The sequence below is a fragment of the Alternaria ventricosa genome (assembly GCF_023758065.1).
Source record: "Alternaria ventricosa strain BMP 2768 chromosome Unknown scaffold_20, whole genome shotgun sequence".
NCBI lineage: Eukaryota > Fungi > Ascomycota > Dothideomycetes > Pleosporales > Pleosporaceae > Alternaria > Alternaria ventricosa.
Genome location: NW_026055700.1, coordinates 143,706 through 162,153, shown reverse-complemented (window position 1 = coordinate 162,153; position 18,448 = coordinate 143,706). Strand labels below are relative to the sequence as shown.

The window sequence follows — 18,448 nt, the reverse complement described above, 5'->3', positions numbered from 1 at the left end:
CTACCACTCGGTAAACCTGAGTAAATCTACTCATCCGATAACACGAACACATATACGCCTTCTGAGGAATCAAGCTGATGCAATTAGACTTGAAGACTAAATTGGTATTTGAGTGTATTTAACACGCCATTCTCTTATCCGATGCCTAGCTCTCATGCTAACGATGGTGCCTTCTACCACGAGCAACTCCGCACAACAATGAATCTGCCATCGCTCGCAGATTTCTCTATGACGTCGCAGCAATTCTTCTATAATAACAAACAACTATAGCCAGACTATTGAGCGGCTGCAACCAGACCTGGCTGCTGGACGCTTCCGACCGACCGTGCCACAATGCACTCGCAGCAACACCATCTCGAACAGGAAACTCGTCTCCGACCCAAGAACCAGTCTAGCGGTCTCTCCTAAAAGCAAACAAAGGCACAAAAAACGGCGTCCATCCAATTTCCACAGCCTGTCGGGTTCGAAACAGTGGTAGAGGTGCTAGCTAGCGACGCGAGCGCTCATTCGGACCGAGGGCTGATCAGCGACATCGTCCAAATCCGATTCCATGGAACGCAATTGCAAAGCGCTTGCCTCGTCGTCGGAGAGGCGGGCGCTCATTGGCTCCAGGATGGGACTTGCTGAACGGGAGAGATCAACTTGCGGCACAGTCAATCTGATACCGTTTGGCTGGTCAGGGGCTAGCAGGGTCCCCTCGTCCACAAGCGAGTCGCGCTTTCTGGGGAGCTTCTGGCGCATGCCTAGTTCGGAGCCTACGCGCTCGATGCTCTTGAAGTACTGAGGGTGTTAGTTGACGACTAGAAGAGAAGGGTGTCGATGGGCGTACCTTGACGGTCTTGACTTGCAGCTCTAGGGTGGCGTCTTCGTCGACAACGATCATCGGGTGCGGGTGCATCTGGAGACTGGACAGCGTCCACATGTGGTTCACGCCGCCTTCGATGCACCGCTGAAGAGCTAGGGCCTTGTGCGCGCCTGTGATGATGATCACGACTTCGCGCGCCTGAGGAACGTTAGACTCTGTTGATGGACATGGTGGTGTGACTTACATCAAGAACAGTCTGCACGCCCACGGTCAACGCCATCTTCGGCACTTGGTCGAGGTTGTTTCCGAAGAACCTTGAGTTGGCCAGAATGGTATCGTATGCAAGAGTCTTCACGCGGGTCCGAGACTTGAGGCTGGAACCAGGCTCGTTGAAGGCAATGTGTCCATCTGGCCCGATGCCGCCGAGGAACAGCTCGATGCCACCAGCACGTTGGATCTTCTCTTCGTAGTCATGGCATTCGACTTCCAGGTCAGGTGCGTTCCCGTTGAGGATATTGATGTTCTCGGGTTTCACGTCGACATGGGAGAAGAAGTGCTTATACATAAAGCTGTGGTAGCTCTCGGGGTGATCACGCGGGATGCCGACATACTCGTCCTGATTGGGTCAGCATCACTCTATATCACGCTGCTGTGAGACATTGGACGCAAGGGTGCGGCGCCATATGCAGGGCGGTAGTTCGTACCATATTAAACGTGACCACATTGCGGAAGGAGACTTGGCCCGCTTTGTGGCGCTGTACAAGATGCTCGTAGATCAGGACAGGGCTGCTCCCAGTAGGCAGACCTAAGACAAAAGGTCTTTCTGGTGTTGGGGCAAAGGTGTTGATGCGCTCTATGCTGCGGCGTTAGTCGATATTAACACACAACAAAGGAGCGGAGAATGCACCAATGACATAGTCGGCGATGTATTGGGACGCAGCCCTCGGATCGTCTCGAATGATTAGCCGCCTAGAAGCGGTAAGCCGGGTGTCAGAAAACAAAGGTGTGCATGCTCATACATGATGTATGTATTGTTTGTGTCACTTGCAAGGAGTGTGTGCGGAGTGAGGGGTCCAAGGTCATTCCTGCAGCGGGATGAGGGCGATTTCTATGAGGACTTCAACAGCTTCACGTCATTCTGGGGCAAGGTAGGATCGTGAGCTCGATCACCATCCAACGTCTCTTCACCGAGATGACAACGGCCAAACTTTCCGCATCTGAACACGTTCTCTGCAGCGCTCTCTGTATCGGTCCGCATGGTCGCTGTGCGTCATGCAATGGACGGTTGAGGGTGAACGTAGTGGTACAACGCGCCTATCTGCACCACCTTGGGCCGTGGACCCCAGTTCACTGCCATGTGCAATGTTACAGGAGCATGGCGGGGCGTGGTCCTCACCGTCGCGTGTGATAGCAGTGGGAACTGAGCCGGGCGTGGGCCGCAAACTAGCCGTCACGGGCAGCCAGCAACGAACATCACGATAGCAGGCGTCACTGATAAGGCCTTGGTGCTGATGGAGTCGCAAAAGGACAATGTTACATTTCTGACTCGGGTGGTGGCGGGCGGAGAGCGTTGCACTTGTGGCTCTAGTGGGCGTCTTCTAGCTCGCGCAGCCCACTCAGCCCAGGACCGGGGGCTCAACCAACAATGTGGTCGCAGGCGCATGCAGATCCATGCATCGTCGATAAGCAGGCCTGCAACGCCCCGCTTTGACCTTCGATGGCTGTCCCGAGAACCACTGACGACGGCCGTCCGGGCACCTGTAGCCGGCGCTCAAGGCTGCTGACGGCGTTGTACATACGGCTGGCGCTGCGGAACACGGATGCTTGTTGCCCTTTGTGCAGTGTCAGCCTACGCCAGCGAATCCTTGACCGACGGCTGTCACCTTTGTGTGGGCTCGCAGTCGTTTATCTCTTTGTGGAGGCCAGGCTGTGTCGCGTGCTGTGTCCGCCTCGCTACCCCGATGCAGGTTGGCTGGGGAGATTTGGTCGTGAATGGACCGTGTGAGGACCCTAGCTGACGGTCTGCTTAAAACTGACTGCCCCTCGCCTTCACCTTCGTATCCAAACCCTCGTTTAATTATAGTCTGCTGCTACCGTCGTGTGGTCTGAGCGCGAGCATCTAGTATCTTTATTGTAGCCTGTCTGCTCTCACCTTCTGCATCAACGACGACGTGCACATCTCCGTCTGTCGCAAGGACCAACTCCGAATCGCGCGCTAATCGCCGGCACAACACCCACACTCACGGGCATCAACATGGCGACCACCGAGGAAAAACAGCCTCCGCACGCGGTCAACTCGCCAGAGCACTCATTGACTGACACCAACTCAAATGAGCTCCCTGCCTCGTGGAAATACAGACGCTTCACCGTTCTCGGTTTCAAGCTGCCATGGTTCGCGTCACCACCCGTCCAGCTCGTCATTGTCTCCTTCGTCTGCTTCATGTGCCCAGGCATGTTCAATGCTCTGAACGGCATGGGTGGTGGCGGCCAACTTGACCCGACTGCCAACAACCGGGCCAACACGGCTTTGTACTCGACCTTTGCTGTTGTCGGCTTCTTTGCCGGCACCTTTACCAACAAGCTTGGCATTCGCACTGCTCTGTCTTTTGGAGGCGTCGGATACTCCATCTACGTTGCCTCGTACCTGTGTTATAACCACACGCAGAATCTGGGCTTCACTACCTTTGCCGGTGCACTTCTCGGTGTATGCGCTGGTCTGCTATGGTGTGCACAAGGAGCCATCATGGTAAGTTCTGACTGTACGAAGTGGATGTGTGACATATACTGACTTCGTACCTCTACCTCTGCAGATGTCGTACCCGCCAGAGGATTCCAAGGGTCGCTACATTTCGTGGTTCTGGATGATCTTCAACCTTGGCGCTGTTATCGGCAGTTTGGTATGTTTACTTTACTTTGAGACCCTGAGAAGTCTAGTCGTGAACTTGACGCTAACTCTACCAGATTCCGTTGGGTCAGAACATCAACACCAAGACTGCGGGCACAGTTAACGACGGCACCTACGTCGGCTTCCTTGTCCTCACGATCCTCGGTGCTGCTCTCTCATGGACCCTCGTCGACGCAAAGGACGTCATCCGCGATGATGGATCCAAGGTCATTGTCATGAAGCACCCGTCGTGGAAGTCGGAAATCGTTGGTCTCTACCAAACCTTCTTCACCGACCCGTACATCATCCTTCTTTTCCCCATGTTCCTGGCATCCAACTGGTTCTACACCTACCACTTCACCGAGATCAACGCTGCATACTTCAACGTCCGCACCCGAGCGCTCAACGGCGTCGTCTACTACATCATGCAGATCGTTGGTGCCTACGTCTTTGGTTACGCGCTCGACATTAAGGGTGTCCGCCGAACCACTCGCGCTAAGGCTGCGTGGGGTGTGCTTTTCGCCACTATCATGATTATCTGGGGCTTTGGATACATGTTTCAGAAGACCTACGACCGCGCCTGGGCAGAGGACGAGACAAACGAGAAGAAGGACTGGTCTGACGCAGGTTACGCCGGCCCCTTTGTCCTCTACATGTTCTACGGATTTTCCGATGCCGCCTGGCAAACATCAGTCTACTGGTAAGTTCCAATCAAGCACCAACATTTCAAGATCGTCATGCTAACAAACGCCAGGTTCATGGGTGCTCTGACCAACAACAGCCGCAAGCTCGCCAACTTCGCTGGTTTCTACAAGGGTATCCAGTCCGCTGGAGGTGCCATCACATGGCGTTTGGACGACACCAAGATTCCCTTCATGACCATGTTTGCTAGCAACTGGGGACTTCTCGCGGGCAGTCTGGTTGTTGCTCTACCTGTCATTCTCTGGAAGGTTGAGGACACTGTTGCGATTGAGAAGGACATCGCTTTCACTGACGAGACAGTGGCGGAAGTCGCCCCCAAGGCGGTTGTTCACTCAACGCCTGGTGACGCCGAGAAGGTCTAGTCAGGTCTTTGCACGGTTTTCATGATTGGGACTTCATGGGTAATGACGGTGTTCTTCAGCGGTACTTGTTAGTTTATGATACCTGGGCTCGAGTTGCATAGCGGGAATAGGGTCGTTCCGTGACAGTGCTACGAACAGCAATTCCCGATGTTCCTAACGAATGAACATCTACTTTCATTATTCACATGCTCAAAGTTGATTGTTGGTGCAAGGGTATGCAGTGTGGATGTGGCACAGTCACGGCGTGGACGGCGTGGTACACAACAGCCGTTTCATCTCGCTGACATCCAACGAAAAACAACAAAGTACCGAGCGTCTGTTACCGAAGAATTTGGAGGACCAGTGGAATGCGCAGGACAAGGTCAGCGAACTACGCCCCAACACGACTTGACACGTACGCGCCGCAAAGAACCCAATCCTCCTCCGAGACAATCTTTTGCCCTACACATGCCCCATCGTATCAAAGCTATCACGGGACTAACTCTACCGACAGCTGATAGCCCCTTCCAGACTACCAAGCTTTACGATGCATCTGTCACCGAGCCGGACCGAGGTTGCCACTGCCCAGGACGCCTGATAATAGACCTGCTAGACCGCGACCCACGCCCTCTCCGGATACGATGTTTCAACGGGGCCTCACGAGTTCTCGAATCCACCTTCGCGGGATCGACATGCCGAGGAGAGCCACGAGGTAAGTGACGGTTACAACGGAGTCGTGCAGTAGGGCGCTAGGTATGTGGTGTCATCCATTCCCGTGATGCTCGAGCAGCTATCATGCAGGAAGCCTAAGTGCGCTGAGTAAGCGCTACATAGACTATCTTTAATGTTGAACTCTCCATTGGGGTCGAAAGTATTCAGAGACTCAACGGCCGCGAAGTTGCTAGTCAGATCTGATCGAGCCTTGGCACTAGACAGCGGGAGGCACGTGCTCTCCGCTCGTCATGCATCAAACGCCGTCTGGTCTTACTGGCTGCTCCGTTTGGAGCCCACGTGAAGCTCTGCGATGATCGCCACCGGCGCATAAAGCCTGCAATATGGTTGAATCATACCGCGGCTAAGTCGTCCACCGAAGTCCCATCGTAAACGCTTACGGCAGGATTCGCGTCCCAATGCGCTAGTGGACGTCGCCGCCCAGCAGATGTAACCGTACCGTAGCAATGGCCGCTCGTCAAACTTCTACGAGACCCCACCAACCCTCGACATGCCAGCAACGCCATGTTTCCGCATATCCATCCAGCGTGCCTGGCGCCAGCGACACGCTGTTGACTGCCGCCCACCGCCAATACATCAGGCCTTTGCGGCTTCCTTCCCTGTTTCCATTTCCCCTTTGGCCCCCGCGATCGCCCATACGTGCTTGCCTGCCGTGCCCCAGCAGCAGGCCTCGCATATTTGTCTCCGGAGCAATACCTAACTACGTTCGCTAGTGGATACAACCTCTTTGATGTTCTGACAAGCCATACAACTATGCTTAAGAGCCTTTTGCGACATCGGTTCACTAATGCTCCCGGCCCGCGTCTAGTCTCCGTTCACTACGACATTTTCAGACTTTGAACACTCTCGCTGGACATTTTGCGATTTAATAGAGCGTCTACAAACAACATTCGTTCGCAAGTCATACCAACGTCACCGTCTGCCGGATTTGCCTTGCCCCTCCATGCCACCTCTTCGACTCAAGCGCAAGAGCGGCCGCGTCACCCTTGTTCCAGAGTCAAACAACTCTCGTGACTTGCATCAAGCGTCAATCGAAAACAACAATCGTTGCTGGTACAAACAATTCATGCTTGATTTCTGGGAAGGGCTTCTCGCAGCTCTCGATAGGATCACCATGCTACCATCGCTTCTGCACTCCGTGCTCCCGTCAACGACTTCACGAAGACGTGTACGGGATGGACTCAGGACTTACGACCGCACAATGGACGACCTACTTCGCGAAATTCAACGCCTGTTAGAGGCACCACTCGCAACTGCCAAGATGTTGGATATGTCTACGAGGCTGCAGGCGCAGTTCGCCCCCAAGTTGCAGTCGAGCGATATCTGTATGCTGCCCTCATACAACCACAAGCTTCCCTCAGGATACGAAAAGGGGACATATCTGGCTCTCGATGTCGGCGGATCAACGTTCCGTATCGCACTGGTGGAGCTGAATGGTAGGCAACCAGACGCCAAGAACATGCGCATCGTTGTCATGAAAAGCTACAAGATCGACGAGAAGGTCAGGCAAAGAAGAGGCAACGATTTCTTTGAGTGGATGGCCGAGAAGATTCAGGATGCGCTTGCAGATCCTCTTCTGCAGAATTCCACCGACAAGAAGAGCTTTCCTATGGGTCTGGCATGGTCATTTCCTGTTGAGTATGTTACTGCAACGTATGTGGTATTGCATTGACTGACTGTTGCCAGGCAAACATCTAGTCGAAGCGCAAATCTCCTAGCCATGGGGAAAGGGTTCCGTGCGACAGAGGGTGTTCTCGGTCAAGATTTGAGCGAGTTAATCATGGCACCATGCAGAAAGAGGGTAAGACTTCGTCATCAACCCAGTATTTGCAATCACTAACGCCTTCAAGGGTCTGCCCGTACACATGGACTCCATCATCAACGACTCATCAGCAACCCTACTATCACGTGCCTACGAAGACCCTTCGACGCGTTTTGCCGTAATCCTAGGGACTGGGTTTAACATATCTGTACACCTGCCCGTCTCATCACTTGCGACTACCAAGTACAAGGGTTACCCACAGCAATGGCTGAATGAAGCTACGCACGTACTCGTCAACACCGAGTGTAGCATGTTCGGCAAAGGTGTCTTCCCCACAACAAGATGGGACGACCAGCTAAACGACGCGCACATGCGACCCGACTTCCAACCTTTCGAGCATATGATCAGTGGTCGATATATCGGAGAGATCGTTCGATTGATCCTAGTAGAGGCCGTTCAAAAAGCCGGACTGTTCAGCGGAGAAATCCCCGATCAACTGGCTGAGACCTACACCCTCGACACTGGCACCATTGCCGCCATGGAGATGGACGACTCCAAGAACCTGACCAGCGCCACGGCTCTCTTCCAATCCAGACACCCCCTCAGCAAGCCACCCACCTACAACGACATCCAATTCGTCCGTCAAGTCTCGCAACTCGTTTCGCATCGCGCAGCCGCTTTCCTCGCCACCGGTATCCACGCATTATGGGCGCTTAGAACGGAGTCTGAGGGCTTGACACCTGCATCTGCTGGTCGGATGAGCATCGGTTGCAACGGCTCTGTCATCGAGAAGTATCCCTGTTTCAAAGAGCTGTGCCAGTCGCACCTTCACGAGCTGACTGCTGCATCTGGAGCGGAACCAAACTCCGTTTCTTTGGAGATTGCGGTTGAGTCGGCTATCTACGGTGCAGCTGTTTCTGTCTGCTGTCTCGAAGGACAGTGAACATAACGCGAAAGCATTTTGACTTCATACCCTTCTAGCAACATCATTGTACATAGATTCTCAAGATCTTCTTTCCTTCTCTTCTTCCAATTTAGAAACACTTTACAGCCTAGCATGGAGAGCTTTACGAAGAGCATACGGGGAGCTTCATTACACGGTTCCCTTTTGGCGTTTGTGGGGATACATGGCATCGCATGCTTTCGGGCATACGCACGACCTAATGAAATATGTTCTATTCCACATTCCCTCATTCTCCATGCTAGACACGTGATGCAAAATCCTTCCAAAAACAGACGGAAGAGTACACCAGCAACAACGGATCCAACCACCAGATCCAGACGAACACAACAATCCCATTCTTCTAGAACACCCAAATACGATAATCGTACGTAATCCACCTCCACCCCTATCTTTCCACCAAACGCAAGCCCACTCCCACCTTACCCACAACGCACCGCCGCCCCTCCTACCCACCTTCCAATACCGCGTCTCCAGCCCCCTGTCAAGCAAAACGGGGCCAGACCAAACCAGACCAAACCCAACCCGGTACCGAGTCTCCGCCAACCGAAGAAACCCGAAAAAGGATTCTAGAGCGTATAACGTAGATAGGGAGGATGTGGATGTAGATGTACAGTACGGTAGTAGGGGTACTGTAGTAGGATGGCCAGGGTAATGAGATACGATAAGCCACGTGGTGGGTACACGTTACTGCGAAATCTGGCAAACTGTGAAATTGCGCAATAGTTTAGAAAGATGCTGGACCCACTTCCCGAGGTTGCTAGTTGTTACCCTTTTTGAGGGCAAGGGAGTTTGGTGGCATGCGCTATCAAACCAACTTTGTAGCTGTAAGCCGAATACTACATCGTGATAAACCCGTCTATCTATCACACAACATCCCGCCTCTCACGGAAGTCTCGGGATTGTATCTTGTTCGGCATTTCTCACGGTACATGTTCGGCCGGTCGGAAGAACGCATCTTATTTCATCCGCTGATAACGATGGTAGGATGGTAGTAAAGTTGGTAATGGGGATTGGCATATGCAATGTAATGCTACTGTTACACTCCTCCGCTCCTCCACACCTCCACCCCAATCCTACTCCAATCCTTACCCCAACATCAACATTGAGGTCAACGCCAACGTCAACGTCAACCCCGAACTCGGTCGAAAACCAAGCCCGGAGATATCACGGTGCGGCACGACGCAAGACGACGTCGGCGACGATGAAGTGTGGACGCGCGTAGAGTGGTATGTTGCAGTAGAGTTGGGCATGTGGTAACGGTAACGGTAACGGTAACGGTAACGGTGGCGTTGCAGTGCGCGGTGCTTATGCACATCTGTAACTACAACCACGTCGGCGAGGTCGGTGGATCTGGGGTTGTGGGTGCGATGCGATGTGACATATGCCATGTAGATGTCATGTTTCTTCGATAGGGAAGGTTGTAGTCTACTACCTCGCCGATCGCTGACGAGGTGCTGATGGGGGTTGCTATCGTTACATTTATGCGGTGTGGATGTTGTGTATCGTGTCTACTCATAGTGAGTAAGCGACAGGGACGGCGTGACAGGAAGACGGCGGCATGTACGAGGTGACGTTGCCCCAGTGGGAAAGTGTCGCGAGAGATGAAAGACCGAGTGAATATCAGGAGATGTGTGATGGATACGTGGATGTGGATACAGTTGGGAGTAATGTAACATGAGAACAGAATGGTATAGTAATAACGTGCCGAGAAGGGGTAAATATTGCCGACGTACAAGGTCCAAGAGATGTGACGGTAGGCCGAAAGCTGTCGTGCTACGGACTGTGCGTTCACCTTGTCATGAGGGCACAGCATAATACAGATATCAATCACGGAGTGCCATAATGGTAAGGTGAACGCCCAGTCCGTAGCGCAGGTGTACGTCCAGCTTTATACCTGCCTTCTCTTATCCAATGCCCCAAAATTCCCAACCCAAAACTCTTCCGTAGCTGGATATAACTCTCTGTACCAACCGCCAATCTTTTCCTCATAAAAGTATTACAAAATGATCCAAACGAATCAACGCAAAGGGTATCATAACAAAGAAAAAGAACCTACAACACCAACCCTTAACCCCAGGCATCCGAAAAGTACCTCTTCGACCGACTCTTGCCTGCATCTGCCTTGGAGTCCTGCGGAAAGGGCGTGATATGATGAACAACATGCGGACGATACACAGCATCAACAGGCGGCATCCAATCATCCAGACCAAGCGGGAAGTATTCGTAGAGCAGATCAGCACTCTCATCCGGACTATTGATGATGCCGATTGAAAAGGATGGAGGCCGCATGGGTGTCGCGCGTTTTCTTTGATGGTCGTTAGGTGACGGTGCTTTTTGAGGCTCATCGTCGGTGAGGGAGAGGGTGACGGGGGCTATAGATGCGCGATGCGGGGGCACGCTTCGTGAGATCTCGGGTGTCGATTGGGCGTAGGGTGTGGCGTGTTGAAGTTGGGATGAAGGCGGATCGGGAGGTATCGCTGTCATGGCGCCTGCTGGTATCTTCCAGTCAAAGTCGGGAGAGGGCGGCATTTCGTTTGCAGTGAACTCGAATGGCATCTGTAGTAGGTCCATGGGCTTGGACGAGGTCACGGGTGGGTTGGGTGTTTGTTTCGGGGTGTGCTGGTTCGTGTCGCCAGTCGGCGTTCTGCTGGGTTGCTGTGGAGTGTGCACTTTGCGTGCTGTTGAACCACCACTGATGGGCAAGTCCTTCCGGGCCTGGAAGTTGCGCGGGCTCCTTCCCCGCACAATAATTGCGCCAGAGTGTACTTCGCATATAGGTACTTTGACGCCACTGGCAAGGGTTGCTATCACCTTCAATCGCACGACAAAGTGTTGTTGAAGCTCCTTCCTCCGCCCATTGTTTGCAGTCGCGATCCGGAATTGTAGTCGCTTCCAACTGATCGGGAAACTGACATACTCCGAGTCCATGTCCTGCCCGGTCGACAGATCGAGTGGATATGTCGGTGGCTCCTTCTCGGTTTTGTCTTCGGTGGATGTGCTACCCGTGGCCGGCGTCTTCCACGGGACCGATATTATCTTTACGGGATTACCCTCGAGTGATTCGGTCGCGGAAATGGTGAGTTCTTGGCCAAGAATCGGTATTTGGTCGCCTTGATCGGTCATGAGGAATTGCAGGCTCCGGGGAATCGTGATAGTGCCAGTGATCTGGAAGAGGTTCCTCCGGTAGCAAGTCAATTCCGACGGCGCCTGTACATCGGCTGCGGTTGCCCAAGGCGATTCGGCCAGAAAGAACATGCCATGTAGCTGGGCCGACATGGAAATCGACACCCTTTGCATGGCATATGTGAGGATGGTATACGGTACGACGGGTAGCGAGAAGCTGAGGAGCTTGTTGTTGCTCTCGATGCTGGGGCTCTCAGGCACGCCATTCTGATCGTGTGGGTGTATCGACTGCTCGTAGCCGCTCTGGACGTCGGAGAAGGGATCTTCGTATGTGCTGGGGTAGCGCTTGAGCTGCGGGGGCATCTGCTGGAGGTGGTATGTCGAGTAGGCGTCCTCGCTTCTGCGCAAACATGTCAGTAGCTGTCAGGCAGGTGTCGCGCACTGCACCTACCCAATGAAGGTCTCGGCGTCGAAGTTGGAGCGCTGGTCATACTGGAGCGGCAGCGGCATGGCCATCTGCTGGTCGGGGCCAGTGACGGTCTGGAGCGGTATGTACGACATGGTGTTGGTGTTGAAGTGCTCCATGGCTTGGTGCAGCCTGGCCCGGGTCGAGGAAGAGGTCGCTTCCGAATCGGCGCATACGCGCAACGATAGCTATGGCGCGGCGACGAGGAAGGCGCGACCGAGGATGCAGTGGCAGGCACGTGGGAGTGGCAGTCGGCGGGTGGTGGTGGTGAATCGGGAACGCTTGGGGCTCTGGGGTTGGAGAGGTGGAGAGATGCGGCAAGGCGAGCGAGCGGAGAAGATGGGGGACGAGACTGCGTGCGCGCTGGCACTGTACAGCGAGGAGCGACACCGGACTAGACCGCACAGCAGGGCTTGGAGCGGTGGCTCGCGGGAACAAGACCAAGCGATGGCCTTCGTAGCTGTCTTGCTGAGGTTGTGCGACAATGCATCTGCATCACATGCGCTGACGGCCACGGTCGGATAGGCGCGCTGCACAAAGGGTCCCGTCTGCTGTGGGGCTCGGTAGGCGATTTTGACGGGAAGGATAAGCTTGACTACCCCAGGCCACGATGCCAGAGATTCCCAGGCACACTTTGTATATCTTTGCTATGATCCACGAGACACAGAGCGCTGGCACGCTGACGCCTTCGGTAGGGCTTCTCGAAGGGTCAAGCCGAACGGTGATCATCCTACGCCATCCCCCCCAGTGGCGTCTCCTACTCTAGCTATGGACCCGCTCTCCAGCTGTAAAAATAACCCTGAAAGCCTCAGGCACCTCTAATCCGACGTCGCCCATACGGGACGACATCTGTGTCTGCATTCTATGCTTGTCTATCGAAATCTGCCATGCCTATCGATTCGATAGCGGAGAGGCGCAGCAGCTCTACCAGGCCAAAGCTCGCGGATCGCCTTGCGACAGGGCGGGATCAGCCGAGTGAGCGCGTCGGAAGGGCAGCTCCTTCGAGGCCTTCAGCGACCGTGAGACTGAATCAGACGGCAGAGCTGATGCTGCAAACATCAAGAACCACGGGCTGCAGCGTGAGACCGCTGATCTTTGGGTGTAATGGTTGGGACTATGATCCTGCGGTATGCATGCAGGACAAGCACGAGGTACACGGAAACGCCGACGGACCCTTTGAGAAAACCATCCGATCCGAGTACATACGGCCCACGACCTGAAGGGTGCTTGCATGGTATGACATCAGATCATGGTACGAGCGATACAAGTAACCAATGGGATGCCAGTCAGTCCCGGAGAGCAAAAAGCAACTAGCACACGCACCCAAAATAACCCCCAAACACCGACCAAAACATTATTAACCGAAGTCGCCAGGAACATGAGTATCTGGCAGAGGTACCGAGCAATCAAGCAGGCGGGATCATAGTCCAGGTCGCAGCATCACAGCTGACTTCCTCAAAGTTGTGCATGACATCGAAGCCCATTGCCGAGAAGCCGTCGAAGTTGCCGTCACCGTCCATCTACTTGCGTTAGTACCTTGTCGTGACCAGCATTAGACGGCTACTTACATAGTCGAGCAAGCATGCATTGCATCCCAGCTGCTTGATCTGTCGCATGCCGAGTAGGATCAGCCCCTGCAGTAGTGTCGAGTATTCTCCTACACCAGGTGATATGACGGGCGAAGAGATGCCTCCAGCCGCCTCGTTCAGGTCCTTCAGTGGGGGTATGTATTCGGCAAGTCGTGAGTGGTTGTTGTATAGCACGACAGTGCCCACCAACGCACCATCTTCTGGTCGCTTGGCTCGGATGATGCCACAAGCCGTCGGGTCCGTAAGCGCAAGTTTGTACACCTCTGCTAGACCCTGGCGGTTGCTGGTCTTGATATGGTCGAGTATCGGTCCCGCATAGTCCCACCCGTACACAAGATCAAACTGTGCGCCTGCGCTCGCTAGACTCTTCGCCATGCCAGTCGGCGGATTCCACGTCTGCAGATTACGTGCTACCATGTTGCAGACAGGCCGGGAGAGTGCAGCACCCCAGCCTAGCTGTGCAAACCATGATCGGAGCCGTTTCCGCTCGTTTCCGTGTCCGGTTGGGATTCCAAGATACATGCTTGGCAGGCGTGATCCAAGCTGGAATCTCTTGATACCTTCTTTCTGGAGTAGCGTGCGAATGGCCCGGTTGTGTAGGGAATGGCCGATGGAGAGCTTTCTCCTTGCTGGGTCGACGAACAAAGCTCCAATTACACCAGTGCCCGTAGCCTTGAAGAAGTACGTTGAGCAGAAGCCGTACAGAGCTTGTGTGCTGCTGTTTCTAACAACAAAATGTGACTCCTCCACCTCTGGGTGATGCAGGATGAATGAGGTTGAAGTTGCACTCGACATCTCCGACCGCTGGTTTGGTGCCGTTTCCTCCGCGACAGCTGCGACCAATGTATCCAGAGCATTACTGTCTCGCTCTTCGTTGAATATTTCGACCAACCAATGCTGTTTGGATGGGTGAAGCTTTTGGCTCTTGCTGATGGTTCCTGGTAGCGTTCCGGAGGGAGATAATTCGCCGTAGAGTACTCTGACTAGAGAGTTGAGTGCAGTCTCGGTGAAGTCATAAGTGCCTGATGAGATTAGCTTGTCTGACCTCCATTTGGACACGGACATGACTTACATATATAGGTCCCAATGGTATTGTCCATTGCGAAGTCGTACGGCGATGAGACTGCGACCACAATGAGGGGTTTCTCACGCCTCTCTCCACCAGTCGTATACTGCATATTGCATATCATCGAGACATGCTTGGTAAAGCCATGCTGATACAGATTCCGGTTGGCATCAGCCGTGAGTACGATGATCGCACTCGCCCGATTGATAAGATTTTCATGAACTGGACGAACACCGTTTGCGGTGTACGATGTGTGAAGCAGTCGTCCGTTACGCTGTCTAGCAAGAGAACGACCTAGTTCTTTGAAGACTCTTTCTCCGCTCATGACTGAAGAACTCCGGTCCCAAGCAGCTGGCTCGGGTGAGTGGCCCGCTGCCCCATTGGCAGCGTCGGATATAGCTCGTGATGCAGCGGATGCGGCCAAAGGCTTCACTAATGGTGTCAGTAGGAGAAGCTCCTCCTCGCTTTCGAGTATGTTCGTCAGTGGCAGAAGCCTATTCTTGTCGCGTACGACTGTGATGGAGCTGTTGTACGCTTTCGTTGACAGTGCGGTATGCGAAGGCTGTAGCTTTTCCAGGTAGTTGATGCCTGGCGGGTTCAATGCTTTTTCCCAGGATGTGCACTTCTTCTTCATAGCTAGCACACGTCTGAGTGAGTTGAAGATACGTTCCTTCGAGACCATTTCGCTTTCTATGCCGGTCTTGAGGCCCTTCAGCCCTTCTTGTTGGAGTGAGAACGACCGGCAAAGGAGGACTACGTCGCAGCCTGCATTAACTGCCATGACCGTGCCGCCGCCTACACCGATGTTGTGACTGAGAGCATCCATTTCTAGACACTCGGAAACCACTACACCGTCGAATTTGAGATCTTTCCGAAGAAGGTCGTCGACAACTTGTTCTGACAGACACGCGTGCATCGCGTTGAGCCCCGCCGAGGACATGGCGCAACCACCAACCATCATGGAATCAAGACCTCTTTCGATGGCCTTCTTGAACGGAACCAAAGCGCTTAGACTCAGCTGTTCTAGCGACTCTGTGATGATCGGCACGTCAAGTGTTGAGCCCAGAAACTCCAGATTGCCGTACGAAGGAAAGTGCTTCCCCAAAGTCACCACGCCAGCGTCCTTGTAGCCTGCCATGAAGGCGCATCCAAAGGCGGATACTTCCTGGGGATCATCGCCAGCCGTTCGTACTCCCAGGGGCTGATTGCGCGCATTGGTGAGTACATCCAGACATGGCCCGAAGATCCAGTTGATGCCACATGCAGCAATCTCCTGTGCAGTCGACTTGGCTACTTCAAAGGCTAGGTCCGTGGAGCCGGTTGCTGCCATTCCCATGTTACTAGGATACTGGCGGATGTAGATGTCATCGAACAGACTGTTGACGCCGCCATTCTCCTGGTCGATGCCGATGGCCAGCGGAACAGGGTGTCCAGCATCGTGGGCAATCTTCTGGAGCTCGTAGATAAGCGCGGTAGTATCTTCGGCAGCTATGACAGGTCAGCCTGACAGTGACAGACCGAAAAAGGTGGATTACCAACATTTGCAATTCTTGGCAGTAAGTAGTATGGAGCCAACATGATGTTCCTCGATCAGGGTACGAATGTGAGGAGTGACCGAGGTGCCATCGAAGCCCATCATGAACAGTTGGCCCTACAGCACCTTTGTCAGCGAATCCAGTCGCAGCATGGGCGGAAGCGACCCACCATAGTCCTGCATCACGGGCAAGTTAGCCTGACCTGTGGTCACATTGCGCAAACCTCAGGAAGCCTGAGGGGAGGAAATGCGCCCGACGCGAAGCTCACCTATCGAGGTCATCCCAGACAGGATCCATGTTTTCGACCTTGCTCATAATGACAGCGCCGGTCGCGTCGCGTCGCAATGAAGTCTGTGGATGCGACGTGGGATTTCCGGGTGGGCACCAAGACTCCGCCGGCGTGACTCGCAGATCGGTAATGGTGGATGGGAGATGGGGAGGATGGCACCGTAGCATTCACGCTGTTCGCGGCTGGGGTACGTGATTAGCGAGGCGCTAGAAGCATGCACCCCCGTCCGTCGTTACACCATCCTCGTCCCTCTGCTATCAGCGACATCCACTCTGATGCCACCTCACATGCAACCGCAATCCATCCGGTTCTTTCGGCGGAATGTGACCATCGCTGTGTTACCTCGATCTCACGACGTCGGAATCCACATCCAGTCACCTTGTGCAATCTTACAGCGTGCGCTCACGGCAGCGATACAGGCCGTGGAAGGCAAGTTTGCCCGCAAGTGATGACTCAATGGCATCATCGCAGGAAGATGAGCGCACCTATGCAGTTGCGATAGAAGTAGTAGGTAGGCGTCAGATCCTTTGCAACGGTTGTTGAGTCGCGCCTGCGCAATAGCAACCATCCAATTCATCCTATCATTCTCATTTCTGAATCACATCTCTATACTTCCATCATTATACTTGGCAAGCTTCCTTCATTCATTGGTCCTCTTGACACGACCCACGATGCCTTCAATCGTGCCAATCCTCGACTCCCCCATACGAGAGGACTCATCAGGCGTGATAAAGTTCACAAACTGCCTCCTCGTAAAAACCAACGCCCTAGTCCCCCAAGATCTCTGGATCAGTTCCGCCACCGGAAAGATCCTAAACGGCCAAGAAATCCTGTACTCATATCGTGCCGCTCCAGAGCAAATCGTCGACTTAGGTTAGCTTTGCCTGTACGGAATACACGTGAGATACATACTGACTTCGCACATCAGGTGGCCGCATCCTCTCCCCCGGTCTCATCGACACGCAACTAAACGGCGCCTACGGCTTCGACTTCTCCGTAATCCCCTCAGACCGCGAAGGCGGCGCATCAGCCTACGCCAAAGGCGTCTCGCGTGTAAACCGGAGTTTGGTAGCAACAGGCGTAACATCCTACCTACCAACCCTGACATCCCAACTCCCGTCAGTCTACCAAACAGCCCTCCCCTTCCTCGGCCCCTCAGGAACAACGCGCGACGCAACGCTCGGCTCAGAATCCCTGGGCGCCCACTGCGAAGGCCCCTTCCTGTCCCCCACCAAAAACGGCATCCACAACACTTCCGTCCTACGCACCCCTGGGGTAGACAACTCCATCACCAGCCTAGAATCCTGCTACGGGGCCTCGAACCTCACCTCCCCCTCCCCCATCTCCCTAATCACCCTCGCCCCCGAACTTCCCGGCGCACTATCAAGCATCCCATCCCTAACCAGCGCCGGCATCCGCGTCTCAATCGGGCACTCAGAAGCGACCTACGAAGAAGCGAAATCCGCAATAAAAGCCGGCTGCAGTATGATAACGCACCTCTTCAACGCCATGCGGCCCCTCCACCACCGTAACCCTGGTATCTTCGGTCTGCTGGGCACACCCTCTACCTCAATCACCAAACCGTATTTCGGGATTATCGCGGATGGCATACACCTACACCCCACGTCTATAAAGATAGCGTGGAACGCGCATCCAGATGGGCTGGTGCTGGTGACGGATGCGATGAGGTTGGCGGGTATGCCGGATGGGACGTATGAGTGGACGAATGGGTCGAAGATTATTAAACAAGGTCCCCTTCTTACGCTTGAGGAGAACGGGAAGATTGCGGGGAGTAGCATTCAGCTTGTGGATTGCGTTAGTAACTTTTTGAATTGGACGGGGAGTACGGTTCCGGAGGCGCTGAGGGCGGTTACGGAGACGCCTGCACGGATGTTGGGGTTGGAGGGTGTCAAGGGCTGTTTGGATGAGGGGGCGGATGCGGATTTGTGCGTGTTGGATATGAAGGAGAACGCGGAGGGGGAGAAGAGGTTTGTTGTGGATGAGGTGTGGAAGTTTGGGGTTAAGGTTTTTGAGAGGGGGTTGGAGGCATGATTGCGAACTTCTTTTGTTGGGTCGCAGCGAAACTAGATTGTATAGAATAGATTACGCATTTAGAAGGCATTCATGGTGTTGTTTACGTTCGCTGTTATATCAGCATGAGCATCACAGTATCAGCACCAATAGACACCT

General features: G+C 53.9%; 6 protein-coding genes across 6 annotated transcripts; 3 read left to right on the top strand and 3 right to left on the bottom strand.

Annotated features, from left to right (window-relative positions):
* Positions 1-483: 483 nt before the first annotated feature.
* On the bottom strand, positions 484-1,370 carry GNPDA1 (Glucosamine-6-phosphate isomerase 1; the record flags this gene model as incomplete). The annotated part of the gene is made up of 3 exons (XM_049347120.1): positions 484-780; positions 830-1,003; positions 1,050-1,370. The coding sequence occupies 3 exons, from the start codon at positions 1,368-1,370 to the stop codon at positions 484-486; spliced, it is 792 nt and encodes a 263-aa protein (XP_049195684.1).
* Positions 1,371-3,059: 1,689 nt separating this feature from the next.
* Positions 3,060-4,753, top strand: J4E93_009225 (uncharacterized protein; the record flags this gene model as incomplete). Its single annotated transcript, XM_049347119.1, has 4 exons — positions 3,060-3,551; positions 3,616-3,702; positions 3,767-4,389; positions 4,444-4,753. 4 exons carry the CDS (start codon positions 3,060-3,062, stop codon positions 4,751-4,753), a joined length of 1,512 nt encoding a protein of 503 aa, XP_049195683.1.
* A 1,654-nt stretch (positions 4,754-6,407) lies between these two features.
* J4E93_009224 (uncharacterized protein) lies at positions 6,408-8,169 on the top strand (the record flags this gene model as incomplete). The annotated part of the gene is made up of 3 exons (XM_049347118.1): positions 6,408-7,102; positions 7,151-7,265; positions 7,315-8,169. 3 exons carry the CDS (start codon positions 6,408-6,410, stop codon positions 8,167-8,169), a joined length of 1,665 nt encoding a protein of 554 aa, XP_049195682.1.
* Positions 8,170-10,257: 2,088 nt separating this feature from the next.
* Positions 10,258-11,874, bottom strand: J4E93_009223 (uncharacterized protein; the record flags this gene model as incomplete). Its single annotated transcript, XM_049347117.1, has 2 exons — positions 10,258-11,713; positions 11,765-11,874. The coding sequence occupies 2 exons, from the start codon at positions 11,872-11,874 to the stop codon at positions 10,258-10,260; spliced, it is 1,566 nt and encodes a 521-aa protein (XP_049195681.1).
* Positions 11,875-13,185: 1,311 nt separating this feature from the next.
* Positions 13,186-16,070, bottom strand: J4E93_009222 (uncharacterized protein; the record flags this gene model as incomplete). The annotated part of the gene is made up of 4 exons (XM_049347116.1): positions 13,186-13,299; positions 13,348-14,390; positions 14,441-15,922; positions 16,034-16,070. 4 exons carry the CDS (start codon positions 16,068-16,070, stop codon positions 13,186-13,188), a joined length of 2,676 nt encoding a protein of 891 aa, XP_049195680.1.
* An 859-nt stretch (positions 16,071-16,929) lies between these two features.
* Positions 16,930-18,310, top strand: J4E93_009221 (uncharacterized protein; the record flags this gene model as incomplete). Its single annotated transcript, XM_049347115.1, has 2 exons — positions 16,930-17,131; positions 17,187-18,310. 2 exons carry the CDS (start codon positions 16,930-16,932, stop codon positions 18,308-18,310), a joined length of 1,326 nt encoding a protein of 441 aa, XP_049195679.1.
* Positions 18,311-18,448: the final 138 nt, after the last annotated feature.